The sequence below is a fragment of the Xenia sp. Carnegie-2017 genome, unplaced genomic scaffold, assembly GCF_021976095.1.
Source record: "Xenia sp. Carnegie-2017 unplaced genomic scaffold, XeniaSp_v1 HiC_scaffold_2, whole genome shotgun sequence".
Lineage (NCBI taxonomy): Eukaryota > Metazoa > Cnidaria > Anthozoa > Malacalcyonacea > Xeniidae > Xenia > Xenia sp. Carnegie-2017.
Genome location: NW_025813482.1, coordinates 2800367 through 2818485, shown reverse-complemented (window position 1 = coordinate 2818485; position 18119 = coordinate 2800367). Strand labels below are relative to the sequence as shown.

The 18119-nt window shown below is 33.9% G+C and overlaps 1 protein-coding gene and 2 long non-coding RNA genes across 3 annotated transcripts; 1 reads left to right on the top strand and 2 right to left on the bottom strand.

Moving 5' to 3' along the window:
• Positions 1–136: 136 nt before the first annotated feature.
• Positions 137–1280, bottom strand: LOC124439754. Its single transcript, XR_006946445.1, has 2 exons — positions 1061–1280; positions 137–526 (listed from the first exon to the last, which is right to left on the bottom strand). It is a non-coding gene; the product is annotated as an uncharacterized LOC124439754 (long non-coding RNA).
• Positions 1281–1749: 469 nt separating this feature from the next.
• Positions 1750–15073, bottom strand: LOC124439750 (metal cation symporter ZIP14-like). The gene is made up of 10 exons (XM_046990016.1): positions 14750–15073; positions 14365–14646; positions 12316–12711; positions 11975–12140; positions 8351–8529; positions 7611–7805; positions 6862–6993; positions 5942–6194; positions 5511–5701; positions 1750–2067 (listed from the first exon to the last, which is right to left on the bottom strand). Exons 1-10 carry the CDS (start codon positions 14954–14956, stop codon positions 1927–1929), a joined length of 2142 nt encoding a protein of 713 aa, XP_046845972.1. The 5' UTR covers positions 14957–15073; the 3' UTR covers positions 1750–1926.
• Positions 14563–16206, top strand: LOC124439752. The gene is made up of 2 exons (XR_006946443.1): positions 14563–14701; positions 15726–16206. It is a non-coding gene; the product is annotated as an uncharacterized LOC124439752 (long non-coding RNA).
• Positions 16207–18119: the final 1913 nt, after the last annotated feature.

Genomic DNA, 18119 nt, shown 5'->3' with positions numbered 1-18119 from the left:
TTGAGATTACATTCTTTCCCAGAGAGTGTACATGGCAAGCAAAGAAGTATGAAAGAATATGAATATAATGACTCGGCAAATATCGGCACGTTTTGAATTTGATTACTCGGGCATTTTGTACTACTTTTGCTGTGTCTTAGTTTTTCTCTCGTGCTTTTGTCGTATTTTGATCTTATCCTAGCTACAACAAAGTATAAACTTCATTCTACGATTACTCCTATAATTTTCAAATAATATAACTGCCTAATATTCGCATAGCAAATATAAACACGCTATTCAGTTTAATGATATCTGATGTTCATGATTGTAAGGATTTGTGATACGTTATAAGGGCGTTATCACTACAAAAAGCATTCATTATTCATCCCAAAGCCATCATAAGGGAATCAGCCAGCCATTTGCATCAACATGTGTTGCTATTGTTTCGAAATTCATAATTAACTCCTCTCATCAGGAAAACCATTCATTCAAAACAACAGTTGGTGTCTGATATTAGCCACTTCTGTTCAACTCGATGTGTTTAGCCCTGTCAAAACGACATTGATTTATGAGTTAGCTATAATACATATACTGCCAGCTATTGTTTCATATTTCTTCAAGTATATAGGAATGAAGGATAAGTTCCACTAAAAAGCAATGATCGTTTTACGGTGTATTGTTTTATCATGTCCACATTGCGAAAGAATGTTGCAATACTTATTTCTATTTTTACTGAGATTCACAGTAAAACGATAAAAATATTCGAATGCAGGAAACTTGTTTTAACGTGTTAGAACATACAACTTTAGACTTGCTTATGTTGGTCGCACTCGTGAATCGGTCATGAGGATTTCAAAAGTCTGTGTTCTCAATAGCAATGTACTCCTCCTAAATTACTTTTGCTTTATTTTAAGGTTGTATTATTTTCAATTTTAAAGCTTATTGGAGACCTCTAGCCCTTAAAATGAGAAAAATTTCTCGAGGAATGATCAACGAACAAAACTCGTACGAATATTTCAAACTTAAATAGTTATTGCTTGGTTGTATCATTCGGCATAAGTCTACTCATATGTCTACGCACCAGTCAGCAGATTTTGAAGACCGAAATATTGTTTCTGAACTTTGCTTGAGAAACAATACTTATAATGCCTCAGCTCTCTCGGGGATTTTTCTTATTGTGTTGGGATAATCCTGGGTCGCCAATTTCACATCAGTCCGTAAAACAATTGCTTATTGTAAATCACATGTTGTATCAAATATTACTTCTCCAAAACATGAGGTCGATAAGAAAAGAAAGGAATCATGAGTGGTTGAACAAAGATAAATAGCTATTGTGTAAACACGCATGGGCAGAAATTTGCCTAAAGTGCACGTGCACCGTGTGTTAATTGACAAAATTTTATTATTGGCGTACAACTTTCCGTAGCATTTTAGGCATAAGAATGAAAGATGTTTACTGTGTTTGCTCATGGTTTACACGGACTTATGCAAACCATGGAGACCTTTGGGAGAACTCGAGAGCAGATCAGTGCAAGATCGAGACCGAAGGTCTAGGGTTGCACCTGCTCGAGAGTTCACTGCACGCGTATTATTGTTTCTATTTTATAAAAATGGTTATAATATTCAACTAAATAGCCTATGAAATTTCACCAACTCTCTTAGGTCACCTCTAAAGACTTACATCTAAATCTAGTAATATGCTTTTGAAACACGTTTCCTAACAAGCTAAAAAATAGAGAAGATAATGAGAAAACAAGTCCACACAATAAATCAGCTTATGTCATCTATTAGGATTAAGTTACATCCATTGTAAGCTTTGTCATATCAATTAGTGCAAAACAACAAAAATTAGCATACATCCCACCAAAAACATCACCCCCCCCCTTTCCTTGCTAAATTTCAAAAAAATTGTGCGATTTTTGTAGATTTCTATGGAACCTTCAATTTTCAAAATATGGCAAGATCTTCTTCAAAATATGCAATTAAAAACATGAGAGTAAATCCACATAAAATCCCCGTATTTTGCAACAGAAAGATTCGGAGTTTGCTCATACCACCAAGTTCTTCGCTGTGCATCAACTCAGGTAACTAGAAACACGAAAATCCATATAAATCGAAATCAGCGAGAAAAGTGTCAAAATTTGACACAAAACAACACAATGGAACGACTTGAATGAAAATGTGAAGTAGTAAACAGGTTTGTATATGGCTACGATTTGTTAAACAATAAATGATTTGACCATTTTTCTTACAGTCGTTCAGTTCACAGTGAAAATATCAAAATTTACATCAATATTCACGCAAGCTAATGTAAAAAATATTTCACAAAAGAAAAGTTAACCCTTTTTTTGCAATATTCCTGATTTTTTTTGTGTTATTGTTTCATCATCAGCTATCATTTATTCACTTTTGTTTAAGCACAATTTAGTTACTTAATTCGTGCTCAAAACCATTTATGCCATGGTTTTCCACTTCAATAAAATGAAAACGTATTCTTTTTCTTGAAATCATTAGTAAGTTTGTGACCAGGGATATACCGGGCGGAAAGCAAAGTTTAAATATAAATATCAAAGCCCAGCAAAGTGCTTTTAAAAGAGCCATTTAGTGCTTAAAAAGAAATATTTATTTAAAAGTGTAACGTTTGATTTTCATATTTAAACTTCGCTTTCCGCCCGGTATATCCCTGGTCACAATTCTGAAGAAACGCTATGATAATGGAGCACTTGAAGCTTTTCGAAAATTCCAACGTCTGGAGTTGAAACTTGGCAAAGCCAAACTGGACCTTTTTGAAAGCTTGTAAGAACAGCTCAGTAATACCACGATTCCTGTGGTTCAAGGTTGCCAATCGTCGTTTACGGAACTCCAGCAGCGCCTATCGCCAATGCCAGAACAAATTATTACAAGACGAAATCAACGCCAAACACGCTAGAATACGAACCCTATCCGCACAGCTAACAACAGCACATCCCAACCTTGCTTCGCTCAGCTCCAAAATTGATTTCATTCACCTAAAGAACACTTCCGACCGCGAAAATTCAAAGAAACTAAACAATCACCAACGTATACATGACAAAAAGCTTTTCCACCTCAATGCTGACGAAAGAACTCAAACATGATAGATCCTAATTCGGTAGTCTTTAATTTCTCACACCGACTAATCACAGACAAGGAGAAAGAAATTCTTTCAAAAGGTCTAAACTTTGCCTTACCACCATCGAAACTCAATTTCTGCCATTTTCTCACGCCTTTTGAAAGGTTATACTCCCAGATTAAGCAAGAACCCATTTATGAGCCCTCTGGATTCTACCCGGAATTCATAAGGACTCGGATAAAAGACATCGCACAATCCGGTTTTCGCAGTTATAATCCACCAAACTTTTTGTATTCAAGGAAAGACATCAACACGTTGAATGATTTACGAAACGACCGCAACATCGTCATAATGAAACCCGATAAAGAAACGGCGTTGTCATCTTAAACAAAGACGACTACAACAAAAAAATGGATGAAATCTTATCCGACAACTCAAAGTTCGTGCGCTTAAATCAAGACCTCGTCAAATTGACCATACAACGTGAAAACCAAGTAAAGACTCTCCTGAAAAACTTGAAAGCATCTAAATCGATTGATCAAAGAACATATGACGAACTCTACCCAACAGGTTCACGAATAGGTATTCTCTATGGACTACCCAAAGCACATAAAACCGACATACCACTAAGGTCTATCCTGTCATGTATAAATCATTACACGTATAAGATAGCTAAATTTTTCATACCCATTTTCACCCCAATCTCGTCCAATTCTTTCATGATCAAAGATTCCTTTTCTTTCACCCAGGAAATTTTATCCCTGAACATCAACACTGATAATGTTGTAATGGCCATCTCCGTTAATGTTCTAACATCCCCGTTGATGAAACCATTGAAATAATTACCAACCGTTTGTTCGCCCACCATAATTCTTTTCAAAGCCTCAGTCGCCCCAACTTTACTAATCTCTTAAATCTCGCAGTTAAGAATTGTCATCTTTTATTCAACGGTCATCTATACCACCAAGTCGATGGCGTTGCCATGGGCAGCCCCTTAGGACCCTTGTTCGCTAACATAATCCTGTCATTCCATGAAGAAATATGGCTCAAAAATTGTCCCTCTCACTTTAAGCCCTTGCTTTATAGAAGATACGTTGATGACTGTTTTCTCCTTTTTCGTACTGCTGACCATGTGCGACCCTTTCTTACCTATTTAAACCACAAACACCCCAATATAAAGTTTACGAGTGAAATCGAACACAATGGAAAACTTCCATTTCTTGACATCACTATTCATCGCTTTAATGGAAAGTTCTTCACGTCCATATACAGAAAACCTACGTTCACTGGTCTTTTTACTAATTTCCACAGCTTCATTCCACTAACATATAAACGCAGTTTAATATTATGTTTAGTTCATCGCTTCTTTAATATTTGCTCCACTTATGAAAACTTCAATAATGAAATCGAAAAAGCACGCAGATTATTTATTTCCAATTCATTTCCCTGTCACATATTTGATCACTGTGTAAAAATGTTTCTTGACAAAGTCTTTCAACCCAAACCACCTGTTCATACCGTACGCAAGAAAATACTGTACTTCGGCCTTCCATTTACTGGTCTACACTCATCCCAATTCCGCACACAAATCAATCGCCTTTGTCGTGCCGCTTTCCCACACTGTGAAATACGATTCTTCTTTCGATCCGCCAAACGCCTCTCCAGCCTGTTTCCTTTCAAGGACAAAGTGCCCAAAACTCTGAAATCGAATGTTGTCTATTCTTTTAAGTGTCGATGCTGCTCCGCATCGTACGTGGGTCAAACCACCCGCCACCTACACACTCGAATTTTAGAGCATTTGAGCATCACCCCTTTGACTGGTAAACCTTCTAAACATCCCTGTCATTCTTCCATACTATCACACCTTAAATTCACAGGACACACCTTCGAGGATTTTAAAATACTTTCTTCATGCTCAAACTCACAAAAACTTCTTATTCACGAAAGCCTCTTAATCAACAAAATGAAACCATCTCTTAACGTCCAAGGAAACTCCATTGTCCTTCAGTTGCATTAATCTAATTTCGTCCGTCCTCATGTCTGTATACTTTATGATTGTTTGTGTTTTGTTTGTTTTTTGTTTCTTTCGTGTTTCTACTTATCCCACGTCATACCATCTTATCCAATATTTACTAACACGTTTTCATCCCACCATGTAATTTAATATTATGTAAATAGCTATTATATATATATATCCCTCTATATTTGTAATTCAATATTGTCTAATGATGTCTTGAGAGTCAAGACGAAACGTTACACTTTTAAATAAATATTTCTTTTTATGCACTAAATGGCTCTTTTAAAAGCACTTTGCTGGCTTTGATATTCGTAAATTTAGTGGATCTCGATGATCATTCGAGGAAAGATAAGGATATTTTCTGGGTTTAAGAATAAGCACGAGGTGGAAAACGTACGATAACTATACGTTAGAATAACTCACCATGTCGACCAAAGCAATGTATAAAAACATCCCACCCATTATAGCAAATATCCACTGATTTCCCTCACTGGTTTTCTGACCAATCAAAATACCAATGACAAGGCCAATAAAACTTGAGCAAGCGGATAAAAAGTTGGCAAATATTGCTTGTTTTGCAGACATTCCCGATGAAACTAACGCAGCAAAATCACCTGAAAACCAAGCAGAATGTCAACGACATAAAAACAACTCTAAGCTCATTTGTCAATCTGGTATTGGGACAAAAAAGACGAATGAAACAAGTTAGTTAGCAAATACTTATTCATTAAACACTTGCAAAATAATGCAGTTAGAATATAAGAATATTGCTCAAAAAATGTAGAAGGATGAAATAAAAAGATAAAAAGCTCAGCCCTTTTTCTAAAAAATTATAATCAAAATCTTGACAATACCTAGTTCATGTGGTAGTTCATGACAAAACACAGCTATAGTAGTACTCAATCCTCCAGCAATATCTTGAGTGAAGGCAGCTCCAATAGCAATGCCATCTGTTATATTATGTAATGTATCTCCAATAAGAATCATCTTTCCAAAAGACTTAATTGATTTCTTTGTAGATTCATTTGAATGTTTTGATAAATCAGAGACATTCTCTTCCAGACGTTCATCGTCTTTTGAGCAATGTTCCTCAGCTTGGCCATTTGCCTGATTAAAGGAATAGACTGTTAATACGGCAGTGAAAGCTCTTCACAAACCACACCCTAGTGTCTTCTTGACATTACTTTTGATAATTCACATGATTCAATAATGCTCAGTATGATTCGTTTACAACACTTCTCACGCTTCATCAACCTTTCGTCTATATTCCTCGTCAACTCTTTTGTATATAAACAAGCTTCGCGTGTAAGCAAATTTTCCCAGGGAATAGGGTGTGCACGGCAAGGGTCTTTTGCAAAAGCAAAAAAGTCTTATCAATAGCTTTTGGTTTTTCATAAGCACACACAATTCAACAACGCTATATTGAGCTATTGATTCTCAAACAAATTTAAAAAGAACTACAGTCCCATGAAATTTTAAACTGTAGATTTGCTTTATGCAATCTTTGCTTACTTTTGACATCAGTGATGCATTGTGATAGAGATGCTAAATATGGGTGAGTCATCTTTAACATGCTATTTGTTTACTGCGTTTTAAAATAATACAAAACAATTATCCGTCAGTGTTATATTTTCACCCATAGGGTTTAGATAGATACACCATATAGTTTGGTCTAAATAACTTTTCATGTCCAGCTCAATGAAAAAATGTCTTTTTAAAGCATAGGAAATCTGGGAAATTTGTTCGTGAATAACATGATATTAGCAAGACAAACCTTATTGAAAATAACCTTTGTGGTATCTTTACTAGCAGTAGGCCCTTGAGGATAAGTTGCCACTCGCAACTCATGGCGTTTACTATCTCGACAAGAACTGTTTCTTTCAAATCGACTGTGCTTTCGTGTGTGCTAAAAGTATGTAAAATATAACTTAATAAGTAAAGATGCGTACAATTTCAGTGGAATATTTTATTCAGGAGAGGTTTTTTTTATCAACAGTGTGCATACCCGCGTGCTAACGCTCTCAACATGAGCCTTCAGATGATAACACATAAAATCGTGGGATAAAATATTCCACGATGCGTAGCAAATGCGTCTATACAGCTTTACACATACAATTTAGTAAATTCGGCAACAAAAGAAATGCGGCACTAGTATTGATCATGAACAATGCGCATGTGTTGACTTAACATTGTTGAGTGTGTTCATACGCACTAAACTGTATTAAAGCAGACATCAGTGACTAACCATAAGAAAATATTAAGCGCTGCTGAGTGTAAAGTTTCAGAAAGTTCAAACCTCTCGCAATAAAGCTTAAAAACGCTAAATGCTACTCAAAACCCCTCAAAATGATGTGCAAACGCTCTGAACATTTTGAGCCTACAAAACTGAGCAAATGTTAAGTCAACATGTTGAGAGCGTTTGTACCGGGCTTAGTTACCGCGTGAAACATGTATCACCAATCGAGAAATAATTTTTTTTGGTTGCTTTAGTTTATTTTCTCCAAAACGCAAAGGGTTTTTAACCTCTAAATGAGAGTGATCTCCTCCAGTAGATTGTAAAAACAAATGAGAGCATGTCTCAAACAAAAAAAAGCCATAGACACCAAACGCAACGACCAAGAATCTCCATATTATCGTCTTATCATGCTCTTCTTCTGAACCATGTTCGTCATGTTTTGATCCATGATCACCGTGACCACTAGCATGAAAACCACCTGCCTGCAAAATTAGATAGTACAAACAAAGATGTTAAGCAAATTTTCCGCATTTTTTGTACCGTAAATGTAAAGTTATGTCCACTTTTCGTGTCATTAGCGTTCTGGTGGATCAAATAATTACAACAATAAATTTAAACAGGTAAAATTTCATAGTTTTGCTGACAACTTAAAGAAACAAACCAAATCTTTTTTCACTTTTTTGGGACAGTCACGTCAAATTTGGAGAGTTTCAGTTAAGAAATAAAAGATGTTTACTGTGTTTGAACAGTCTTATGCAAACTGAGGAGACCTTTGGGAGAACTCGAGAGCAGATCAGTGCAAGCCAGAGACCGAAGGTCGAGGGTTGCACCTGCTTCTAACTATATGTTGTTTGTTGCCCCGCATCGATACGTGTGAAAAGGTTAAAACATTCAAATTCACCACATACTTCATTCAAGTAAATGGCCTTGGTAAAAGAACAACACATTTACGTACTAATAAAATATGTTGCTGTCGTAACTAATAACTATATAACACTAAACTTAGTTAACAACTCGATTAACTTACATGTGGTATAAGATGAAGTAATGCATCTCCAGTAAGAGTTCCAATAGCTAACCCAATTAAAACAATGATGATTTTCTTGTACGTCTTTCCAGCCATCGAAGGGATGACGGCAACGCCAGCAAGCGATAGCAAACTGATAATAAACACTGACAAAAAACCATACAGCCACACTATTTGATCTAGAGGTGTAATGATACAAACGAATGTTAGAAATGGCAATACAGTAGTTCGAAAGGGGCAGATATCAATCTTGGTCCTAATTCTAAAAATTACAAAGGAACAAGCCGAAACATAGCAAAATATTCATTGTGCAAACTTATGCGCAAGTGGGTATGAAAAGGTATGAAAACTGTCCAACGAATAGTGACTACACAAACAATCAGAAAAATGAATCGCAGCCAGGTCACAGGCACAAATATATTTATATTGAAATATATTTATATTGAAATAAGCAGCAGTTATGGGTTTTGTGTTGTTTATAATTTAATTTTTCTTCGACTTAAGATTGAAATAAAGACCAAGCTTTCATCTTGAGTCAACCAGCTGTACAACACTAGGAATGTATACACAGTAATTCAAGTGTCACATATATGTAGCTAATTCAAAAATGGTTTTCAGTCAAATCAAAATTAAAAAAAATCAATCGGTGAAATTGGTGCGAAATCTTAAATTAAAATTCGTGAGAAATCTCACTTTCTACCACGTACGTTACATTGTGCAATCTAAGAGAAAGCATTCCACATATGCAGAAGGAGTTATGACCATTTACTGAGTCATTTTATTGAGTCCTAACCACAAGCATAAAGATTATAAATGAAACTAGAGGTGCCATTGATGACGAATCTATATAGAAAATTAAATAATTAAATTAGCTAATTGCAGTTGAGCGTCTTTTTGAAAATAATGGCGTATGCACCACTTCAAGGCATCCAGCATGGAGACAGAAAATTTTTCAAGCAAGTTGAAAAGTTCACGCATATTTTCGTTGTCTTTTTCAAAGCTAAGTGAGGATTCATGTAGAAAAATTCTCCTATTTTTTAGTGATATAATTATTATTGTGAATTCATGTTTGTTTTTTACGTATTATTACTTTATATAAAGATATGTGTTCGTAACTGCGATAATAGTTGCCTACCATTGGTAAATATTTATTATATATATATAATCAATTAATACAAAGTTTGCGGCGTACGGTCTGTTACGATGGAATGGGGCGAGTTATCGTTTGTTTATACAACTTAGCTAGCTAAGTGATTTACTAGGCCGCCTATGCACAAACATGTTATGCAAATACGAGTGGCTCAAACCAACCACAATTACGAAAAAAAGGAAAGCATTGTTCAACAATTAGATTGTGATCGTATTCACTATAGTAATTTAAGCATAATATGTACAAAAAAAGTCAAAAAATCATAGTCTTCCACTGTAGCTTAACATCCGGGAGTCGATTTTGCCCCGCTTATACGTGCAAATAATCGAAGCCAAATGTGCAGGGTTGCCAGATGGATTAAATTCAATTATGTTAAAATTTCAACAAAAATAAGCCAGTTTTCTGCCAACTTCTGTGACACCGGAAGTTATTAATAGTAAGAGCGAAAATTGACTTTTAAGGGACTAGTAACTAGTAAGAAATTAAAAGTGCAAGCTACTAGATTAAATCAATCTGAATGCAACACCATTTAATGGCTTAATGTTTAAAATTTAGTCGAAATTTGAAATGGAACATGAAAAATTTGTAAATATTTGTTTGAAAATTTGAAAAGTTGTAAAATTCAGTAATGATCGTGAACCGTTTGACAATAGGAGGCCTAGAAATCTGTTTAAGTTTTTTATTCAATCGATTTATGTAAATATTTAATAAGCTATTTGAGTAATTGAGTAATTTACAATGTTTGTACCGCGATCTCGCGTGCGGGGATGGCAGCCCTCAACACAAAATTACCGACCGTAAACACAAACACTTTCATAATACCGTGAATATGTAATAAGTAAATGGTAAAACACAAAAAACAACAACAAGTACATCTCATTATTAACAAACAATTTCCATATTTTTGCTCTTTTTTTAACATCGAAAGGTATTTCTAAGCATATGAAAAATGCGAATGTTTTTAGGGTTAGTGGCAAATATTTTTCAAAACCTATACTGGGGACACTTAACTAAACATTCGTCATATTTTTGAATGCTCAAACGCAAGTTATGCAATGCAGATTGGCTGAATATATGTGAAAACAATCAAAAATTGTAACCAATCTGCATTGCATTCGGCGCATGTAAAATGCGACGTATGAAACAGTCCTAAGCAGTGCGCTTACTTTTAAAGAATTATCCTTAAAAATAGGATTTTCTAAAGGTTTTAAGGATATTTTTAAGGATGTTTTTATACTTTAAATTAACATACACTTAATAATATTCAATGTTTCTTTACAAATACAACATTGACAAACTTGAAAACAGCAAAAGAGGAGGAAAAACCATGAAAAATCACTTTTTGAGCCTATGTGATCACGACTTGTAGTAATTTTTACAAATTTAAGGAATTTAATGAAAATTTTACGAATTTTTAAGCATTTTCTAAGGAACTACGAAATTTGATTGTGAGAGTACTGGGCCTAAGAAAGTTGAAGTCTTACAGAGTAACAATTTTTTAAACATTTTAGGTAAACGACAATATTTTTCAATTTTATATTTTTAATTACAAACATGTTTCAAGTTACCTGTAAGTCATCCTCAGTGTGAATAATAATGTTATTTACAATGTGTGATATATATATAATGTACAATATTATACAGTGTGTTGATACTAATGAATGAATTAACTATTTACAAGACGTTGAGTATTATTAACAGGCATTTAGCCACAAGGATCGAACAACAAACCTCCTCCGACAAAACCTTTCACGTTCATAAACATCTACAAAATTCGTAATGCAAATCTAAATACACTACATCCTGTTTCACTATCATAGACACTGCCAACTCTTCATTCACCCTCAAACTTAAAGAAGCACTATACACACACAAACATAAACCTGACCTGAATAAACAGGTCCAACATTTTAACACCATTTTCAAACTTTAGCTTCCTAATTTTTTTTATCCCCACTATAACACATCCTGCTAGTAATCCTCAATGTCTTGTAAATAATTAATCTATACAGAGTATCAACACACCGTATCATATTTCTATATATTTATATCACACATTGCAAATAACATAACTATTCACACTTAAGATGACTTACAGTTAAGTCAAAAAATATTTGTAATTAAAAACATAAAATTGAAAAATGTTGATGTTTATCTAAAATATTTATTAAGTATCGTGCTCATAACAACTTTTGTTAATTTCCAATTTTCGATTCCAAGCACAGTACATAAGTCTGAACGCATTTACAATGTGTTTAATTTATGGGTCATGTCATTAATGCAGCCAAAAAATATCCTTCTAGTTTGTTGTGCTGTTTAAATGTGCAGCAAAAAATATAGATACTAATAATGATCTTTTGATATATCATAATATCAACATCAGTTTAATGAAATTATATCCTTCAAAATTGAGCCCCATATTTCATTTGCTAATTGACTATCAAAACAATAAAACAACAGTTAGTAAAACTTACCATGAGTAAAGTCATGAGTTGAACCTATTTTCGCAGGTTTAGGCTTACAGATTCCAGACTCAAGCTGCTGAATCATTGCTGGACACATCTCCATGAATTTCATACTATCCACACCATCACTTTTATTGACTGCAAAAATTATTGCCAAATCATCTGCTGAGTAGCACTACATATGCACAAATCAGTAATTTAGGAAAAGTCATCAAGAAATACTGGGATATAAGCAAATTATGTGTTGCATTAAAAAAGGAGGCCAACATAACTCATATATTTAATTGCATAACGGGTTGCAATCAAATGACAACTTTATTGAAAACTGAGCTGAGTTTTACTTTACTTACTTGTTTGATTTGAAACGGGACACGACTTGGGAGGTCACGTTTTTCACGTCTTGGCAATTTGTCATGGCCATGGTCATGATCATGGCCATGGTCATGCTTATTTCCCTCATTGCTATGATGGTCAGTTACATTACCAACACCAATAGTTCCCAATACTTCCTTGAATCCTTCAAATGATATTTTGTTTGCTTCTCCACCAAAATGTTGGAGAATATCAGAGGTAAAATATGATTTACATGGAAGATCTTCTTCATTATTAACCTCAAGACAATGTCCATTTGATAGATATGATATAATCACCATGCTCATGTTTGAAAATTGAGTTCTGTCAATTTCACTGGTCTTAGGTGATACACCAATTTCTCTGAATATACCTTCAGCAGAAAAACATGGCTTCTGAAAAGTATCAAAGAAACAAACAATCAATGTTATCAAGTGAGTGTGTTATCAAGTGTGCATGTTATCATGACTATTGAGTAATAATATGAACATCATTTACCCAGATATTTCAAGCAGTTATAAAGAATATATAAAACTAATGTTCAAAAATTTTACAATTTTTGTCTTCAAGTTTATATTAACGTCTTTTAAATCAATCTAGAATAAAGATCTTTGAAAATAATGAAAACACAGAAAGTTTTCCTCAAAAAGTCTCATTTACAAAAAATGAATAAGTTTTAAATGGCAAAAGACCATTCACAGAAAATTTGCCAAGCCTGCAACAATTGTTATTTAACACCATGGTAAAGAAAATGGTTTGAACCAGGGAGTATAATATGTTTGTGGATGTAGATCGTCTAGGTTTGTAGAGTCCTGAGAAGGACTGTCTTTGTTGGTGTTGAATGACGTTTGTTGTCGAAATGTCATTCAACAACAACAATGACAGTCCTTCTTAGGATTCTAAAAACCTGGACAATATACATCCACAAACATGAAACACTGTGGTCTCAAGTGTCAAATTCATTCAAGGTCTCTCACAGCCAATTTCAAAATCTATGACTCACAGGCAAAGGTCCATTCACAGAAAATTTGACAAGTTTGCAAGAAACATCAAAGTCTCAGAAACTTTGCATCAAATCTTTTTCTCAAAATAATGCTTTAGAAATTGGAGAAGTACTCTGAAAATCAAGCTCTGAAAATCAAGTCATTCAAGGTCTTTCACTGCCAATCAATAAATCTCTCACTCACAAGGCAAAGGACCATTCACAGAAAATTTGACAAGTTTGCAAGAAACATCAAGGTCTCAGAAACTTTTTGTTAAACCTTTTCCTCAAAAACCATTGCAAAAATTAGAGTAGTAATTTGCAAATCAGGTCATTCACAGTCAATATTTAATTCTATGATTTACATGGAAAAGGGCCATTGACAGAAAATTTGAAAAGTTTTTTAAGAAACATCAAGGTCTCAGAGAGTGTGTCAAACCTTTCATAAAAATTTCTCTCAGAATATTCAACTTGACAAACAAATCACTCATGGTTTCTTACAGTTAATGTCTGAATCAATGACACACCATGAGATTTTACATCACAAGCCAGGTTTGTCTAAAGTTCAAGAAACTGTGTGGTTTATCACATGATTTCTACATCTAAAGTTTACTACAAACAAAACCTTAAACTTGCTAGTTAATGCGAGCCCTAAATCGAAAGGAATGAAAGATAATCTGAACAAATATGAATGGATTGTTGTTAGCATGTCATCAAAATTCGCACGTCAAATTTAATCTATAAAATTATGCGTAAACAATTTGTGTTCAAACTACAAAATTTTAAGTCCAGTGATGTGATGCAACATAACATTGTGGCGAAACTTTGTGAATTTGTGCGCAAAACGCTTTTTAACTTTTGAATTCGCGAAGAACAAAAATAAACTTACAAATTATTTGAATATTTTCTAATCCTATCGATAGATTTCGAATCAATTCCCACGCAAGACGACACAGCCGGTCACAAAAGTACAAAAACATAAAATAATATACAGGCAGGTGCAATCGAATCAACAAGGAACTAGGAAGACGAGACAATTTATCATGAAAACAAAAACGCGTCTTACTTGTATAGCCTGTTCTTCGTTGGAATCATTGAATCTTTTTTTGACATCTCGTAAGATTCGGTTTAAAAAGCGGACGCATATATTCCCAGTTGTTTTGTAGTTTTTCAAAAGGCGATCATACGTTGATACGTGGGCGCCGTCTCCGTGTTCACAAACGTTCAACCCAGCATTCTTTTCAGGCAGTAAAAAGTAGAGTAAAGTTGTTGACAACTCACCAACCTCCGCGATAGTGAGGTTGTTGCCGAAACCATGTGTTGAGAATATATGTTCAGGAGGGCCACACTGATGAAACAAATTAAAAGTAAAAAGGATCAAATATGAAAGACAACAATGAAAAGTAATGTATTTCTTCAATAAAAATATGATGATACAACTCAATACTTACTTTCTGTGGACATGGTTCTCTGTTGGGTTCAGATTTGCAATGTTTAAGATTCAACTTTTCCAAAAGCAAGTCCAATGCATCTACGTCAAATTCAGTGGCATTGTTTAAAGATTTTAGTATCTTATGATAGTGTGTGGCTTCATTGCTCGTACTTCCCAGTGAAATTTGAATAAGGCCAAAAAAGAAACAGGATAATAGAATATACATTGCTATATAATGTGTAATATCCTGGTAAATGAATCTAGTGAATCGCTAAAGACTGCGTTAAGAAATTGTAATCACACTTTTAATGTCGAAAGAAACAGTATCTGCAACCGAAACAGTTGTAAGTGGTTTCAATTTTCAAATTGGTTTGTATCACGTGTTCAATTTCGCCATTTCCGGTAATCTTATGTGTTCAGAAACAATCTTTATCCTCGGTTAAGTTTTTTTTTTGCATGAATTCGCACTACAATCGCTCTTAATGAAGTTGATTCTTTACCATACATGTGTTTTATATGAAATTTCTTACGTGTATTACTATTTTACAAAATGTGTACCTTCTACAGAAATTATATTTCTACTGTTAATCGAACGATGCTAATCATGCTATCAACCCTTAAAGGTTAAATGGCTTATATTCAGTTATTTACTTACTCCAACTATGTAAACAAATAGATAAAGCATTTTGCACATACTTCCTTAATAAAAAAAAACAAACCGCTGATTGAATCGCTATGAAAACAATCTGTTGGATCCATAGTTTTATTATAGACTCGATAGATATTGATGCTAATAGTAATGTAGTCAGTGTAAACCGTTGTTTTGACATCAAAATAAACTTGTCTTGTTAGGAAACCCATTTCAAACCTTGTTTCAAACCATGAAATGAACTATTATCTAATGTTAAAAGATTACCATTTCTGAATAATACATTCATGCAGCCTTTCTGAACACTCAGATAAAATTTCATAATCCAAAAACTACAATTAGTAAGTTTCACAGATGCGTGTTGTTCACAGAAATTTTCAAATGGAGTCTTTGGAGTCCTGAATGGTTAAGGTATGCAGCATTATGGAAGATAAGATAAGATAACAAGAGAGCTGCAGTCACTTGAGGAGGGGTGGCAGTTACTGATATTTATCGCAAAATGTGTGGTAGTAATTCATTTCAACGTACATGATATCCGCCAGTGGTGGGAGGATGATAGTTGAACATTTGATACCTAGTTGATTTTATAAATCACCAATTTGCTTTATGTCTTTCATAGGTTAGGAGAGTTACCAGTGCAGCTCAAAATGATAATCGTTATTTATTGTTCATTGAATGTAAAATCATATAGGAACAAGATGTTCATTAGAATATAAAGTAATCATCTCATTAAACATGTTACAATTGTAAATTTGTTGATATTTTATCTTAAGTGTATGATAATGCATATATATTTTGTTAATTAAACAAATTTTTTAGCAACACAATATTGCCTCATACTTAGTATCTATGATACACAAAACTTTTTATGTATTTATACCATGCAATGAATATTTAGATACTAAGTAAGTGATATTTAGATACAAGCAATTTAAACAACAAGCTACTGTAGAAACAAACCAACTTCCACCAAAGGAGATCTTTGGGAAACTTGAGAGCAGGTCAGTGAAAAACCTCTTTTATTTCTTTGATAAAATAAAAATAATGCGAAACAGACAAATATAAACAAATGTTGTAATTTTCCCGTAAAATGTATTCCATAAATGATTTGCAAAGATCTTTGATTGGTTGATTGATTTAATTGGTTGAGATCAAATTGGTTTGCACATACTTATGCAAACACAACTATAGACCGATCAGCTCATGCATTTTATTGTTTTTATTATATAATATGATAAATAAAATGTGACACAATGAAATGTGTGTGCTGATTGGTCTAGAGCTGAGTTTACATTAGCCAGTGAAAAACACATCTGAGATCAACCAATCAAATCAATCTAAACAATCAGTCAAAGAGAATTTGCAAATCGATCATAAATACATTTTAGAGGAAAAATCAAAATGTTTATCTTTTTCGCATTATTGTTATTTTATAAAAGAAATAAAAGATATTTTTCAGGCTTATGCAAACCTTGAAGATGTTTGTGAGAACTCTCGAGCATATGCAACCCTTGAGCTTCGGTCTCGGGCTTGCACTGATCAGCTCTCGAGTTCTCCCAAAGGTATCCTTGGTTTGCACAAGCCTGTGCAAACATAGTGAACATCTTTTATTTCTTAAATGAAATATGAAGCACATGATTTGTCTAAATGAAAGAATTTACAATGCTACTTGTCAAAAGCTGAAGTCAGGTTTTCACTCAGGTGCAGCAGTAAATAAAGTGATCTTGATGAACTACAAATAAAAAGTTCTATTATATAACTTTTCATTGGCTTCTACTGGCATTTATGTAACTACAAACATCTCTTTTGTTTCACTTTACCATAAAAAGCAAGTTAGTAACCTATCATTAACAGATCTATAAAAAAACAACAAAGTACCATACAACAGTAGTTACTAAGATGTGGTAAGTTACTAAGAACTTTTGTTGAATTTGCTTTCCATAAGTTATATTCATCTCAACCGTTGGCATAATTTAAACACTTAATTATTTTTACTCCCAATGCAAGTTTGAATCTTCGTGGATTCATGGACAAATATAGTGCATAGTAATTTGTTCAAAGAACAGATTTTACTTATTTGGTAGTTGGATTTCATTGCATCTCTCCCATTAGTTTTACTCACAACTGTGTGATATGATTTCTTTGTTTTGCTGTATGCGTTCAAAGCAAGAAGAACACAAATAGTTTACAAGTTTTGCATTACCACACACAGAGCATTTCTCAATATCTTCTCTTTGCTTAATAGACTTTCTCTGATGTCGCAACCATTTTGTCTTTCTTGATGTCCGTTTTTTGGGTGCAGCCATCCACAAGATACCATGCTTAAAATTATCAGCTTCTGTGATTGTGTTTTGGAACAAAAACTTTGATAAGGCAGGGACATTTGTTTGGAAATGGCCATTGAGCAAAACTTCACTTCTGCTTTTATAAAACAAAAAACTTCTCCAATAATTCAAACAGTCTACTGCCAATAATAAGTTATTTCTGTGTTGATATTTCAAATCAAAACAAAAGCGTAACACCTTCTCCATCGCCATTTTCAATGGTGTACTGTGTACATGTACGTACATATTGGGTTACTGTGGTAATTTGGTATTAGTCTCCACCGTGTCCTTCCTTTACGTCCTTTGTTGGTAATAGTACTTGTTGTTCTATGGTTGTTCTCATTGGTTGTTTCAGGGTTGCCAGATGGATTAAATTCAATTATGCTAAATTTCAACAAAAATAAGCCAGTTTTCTG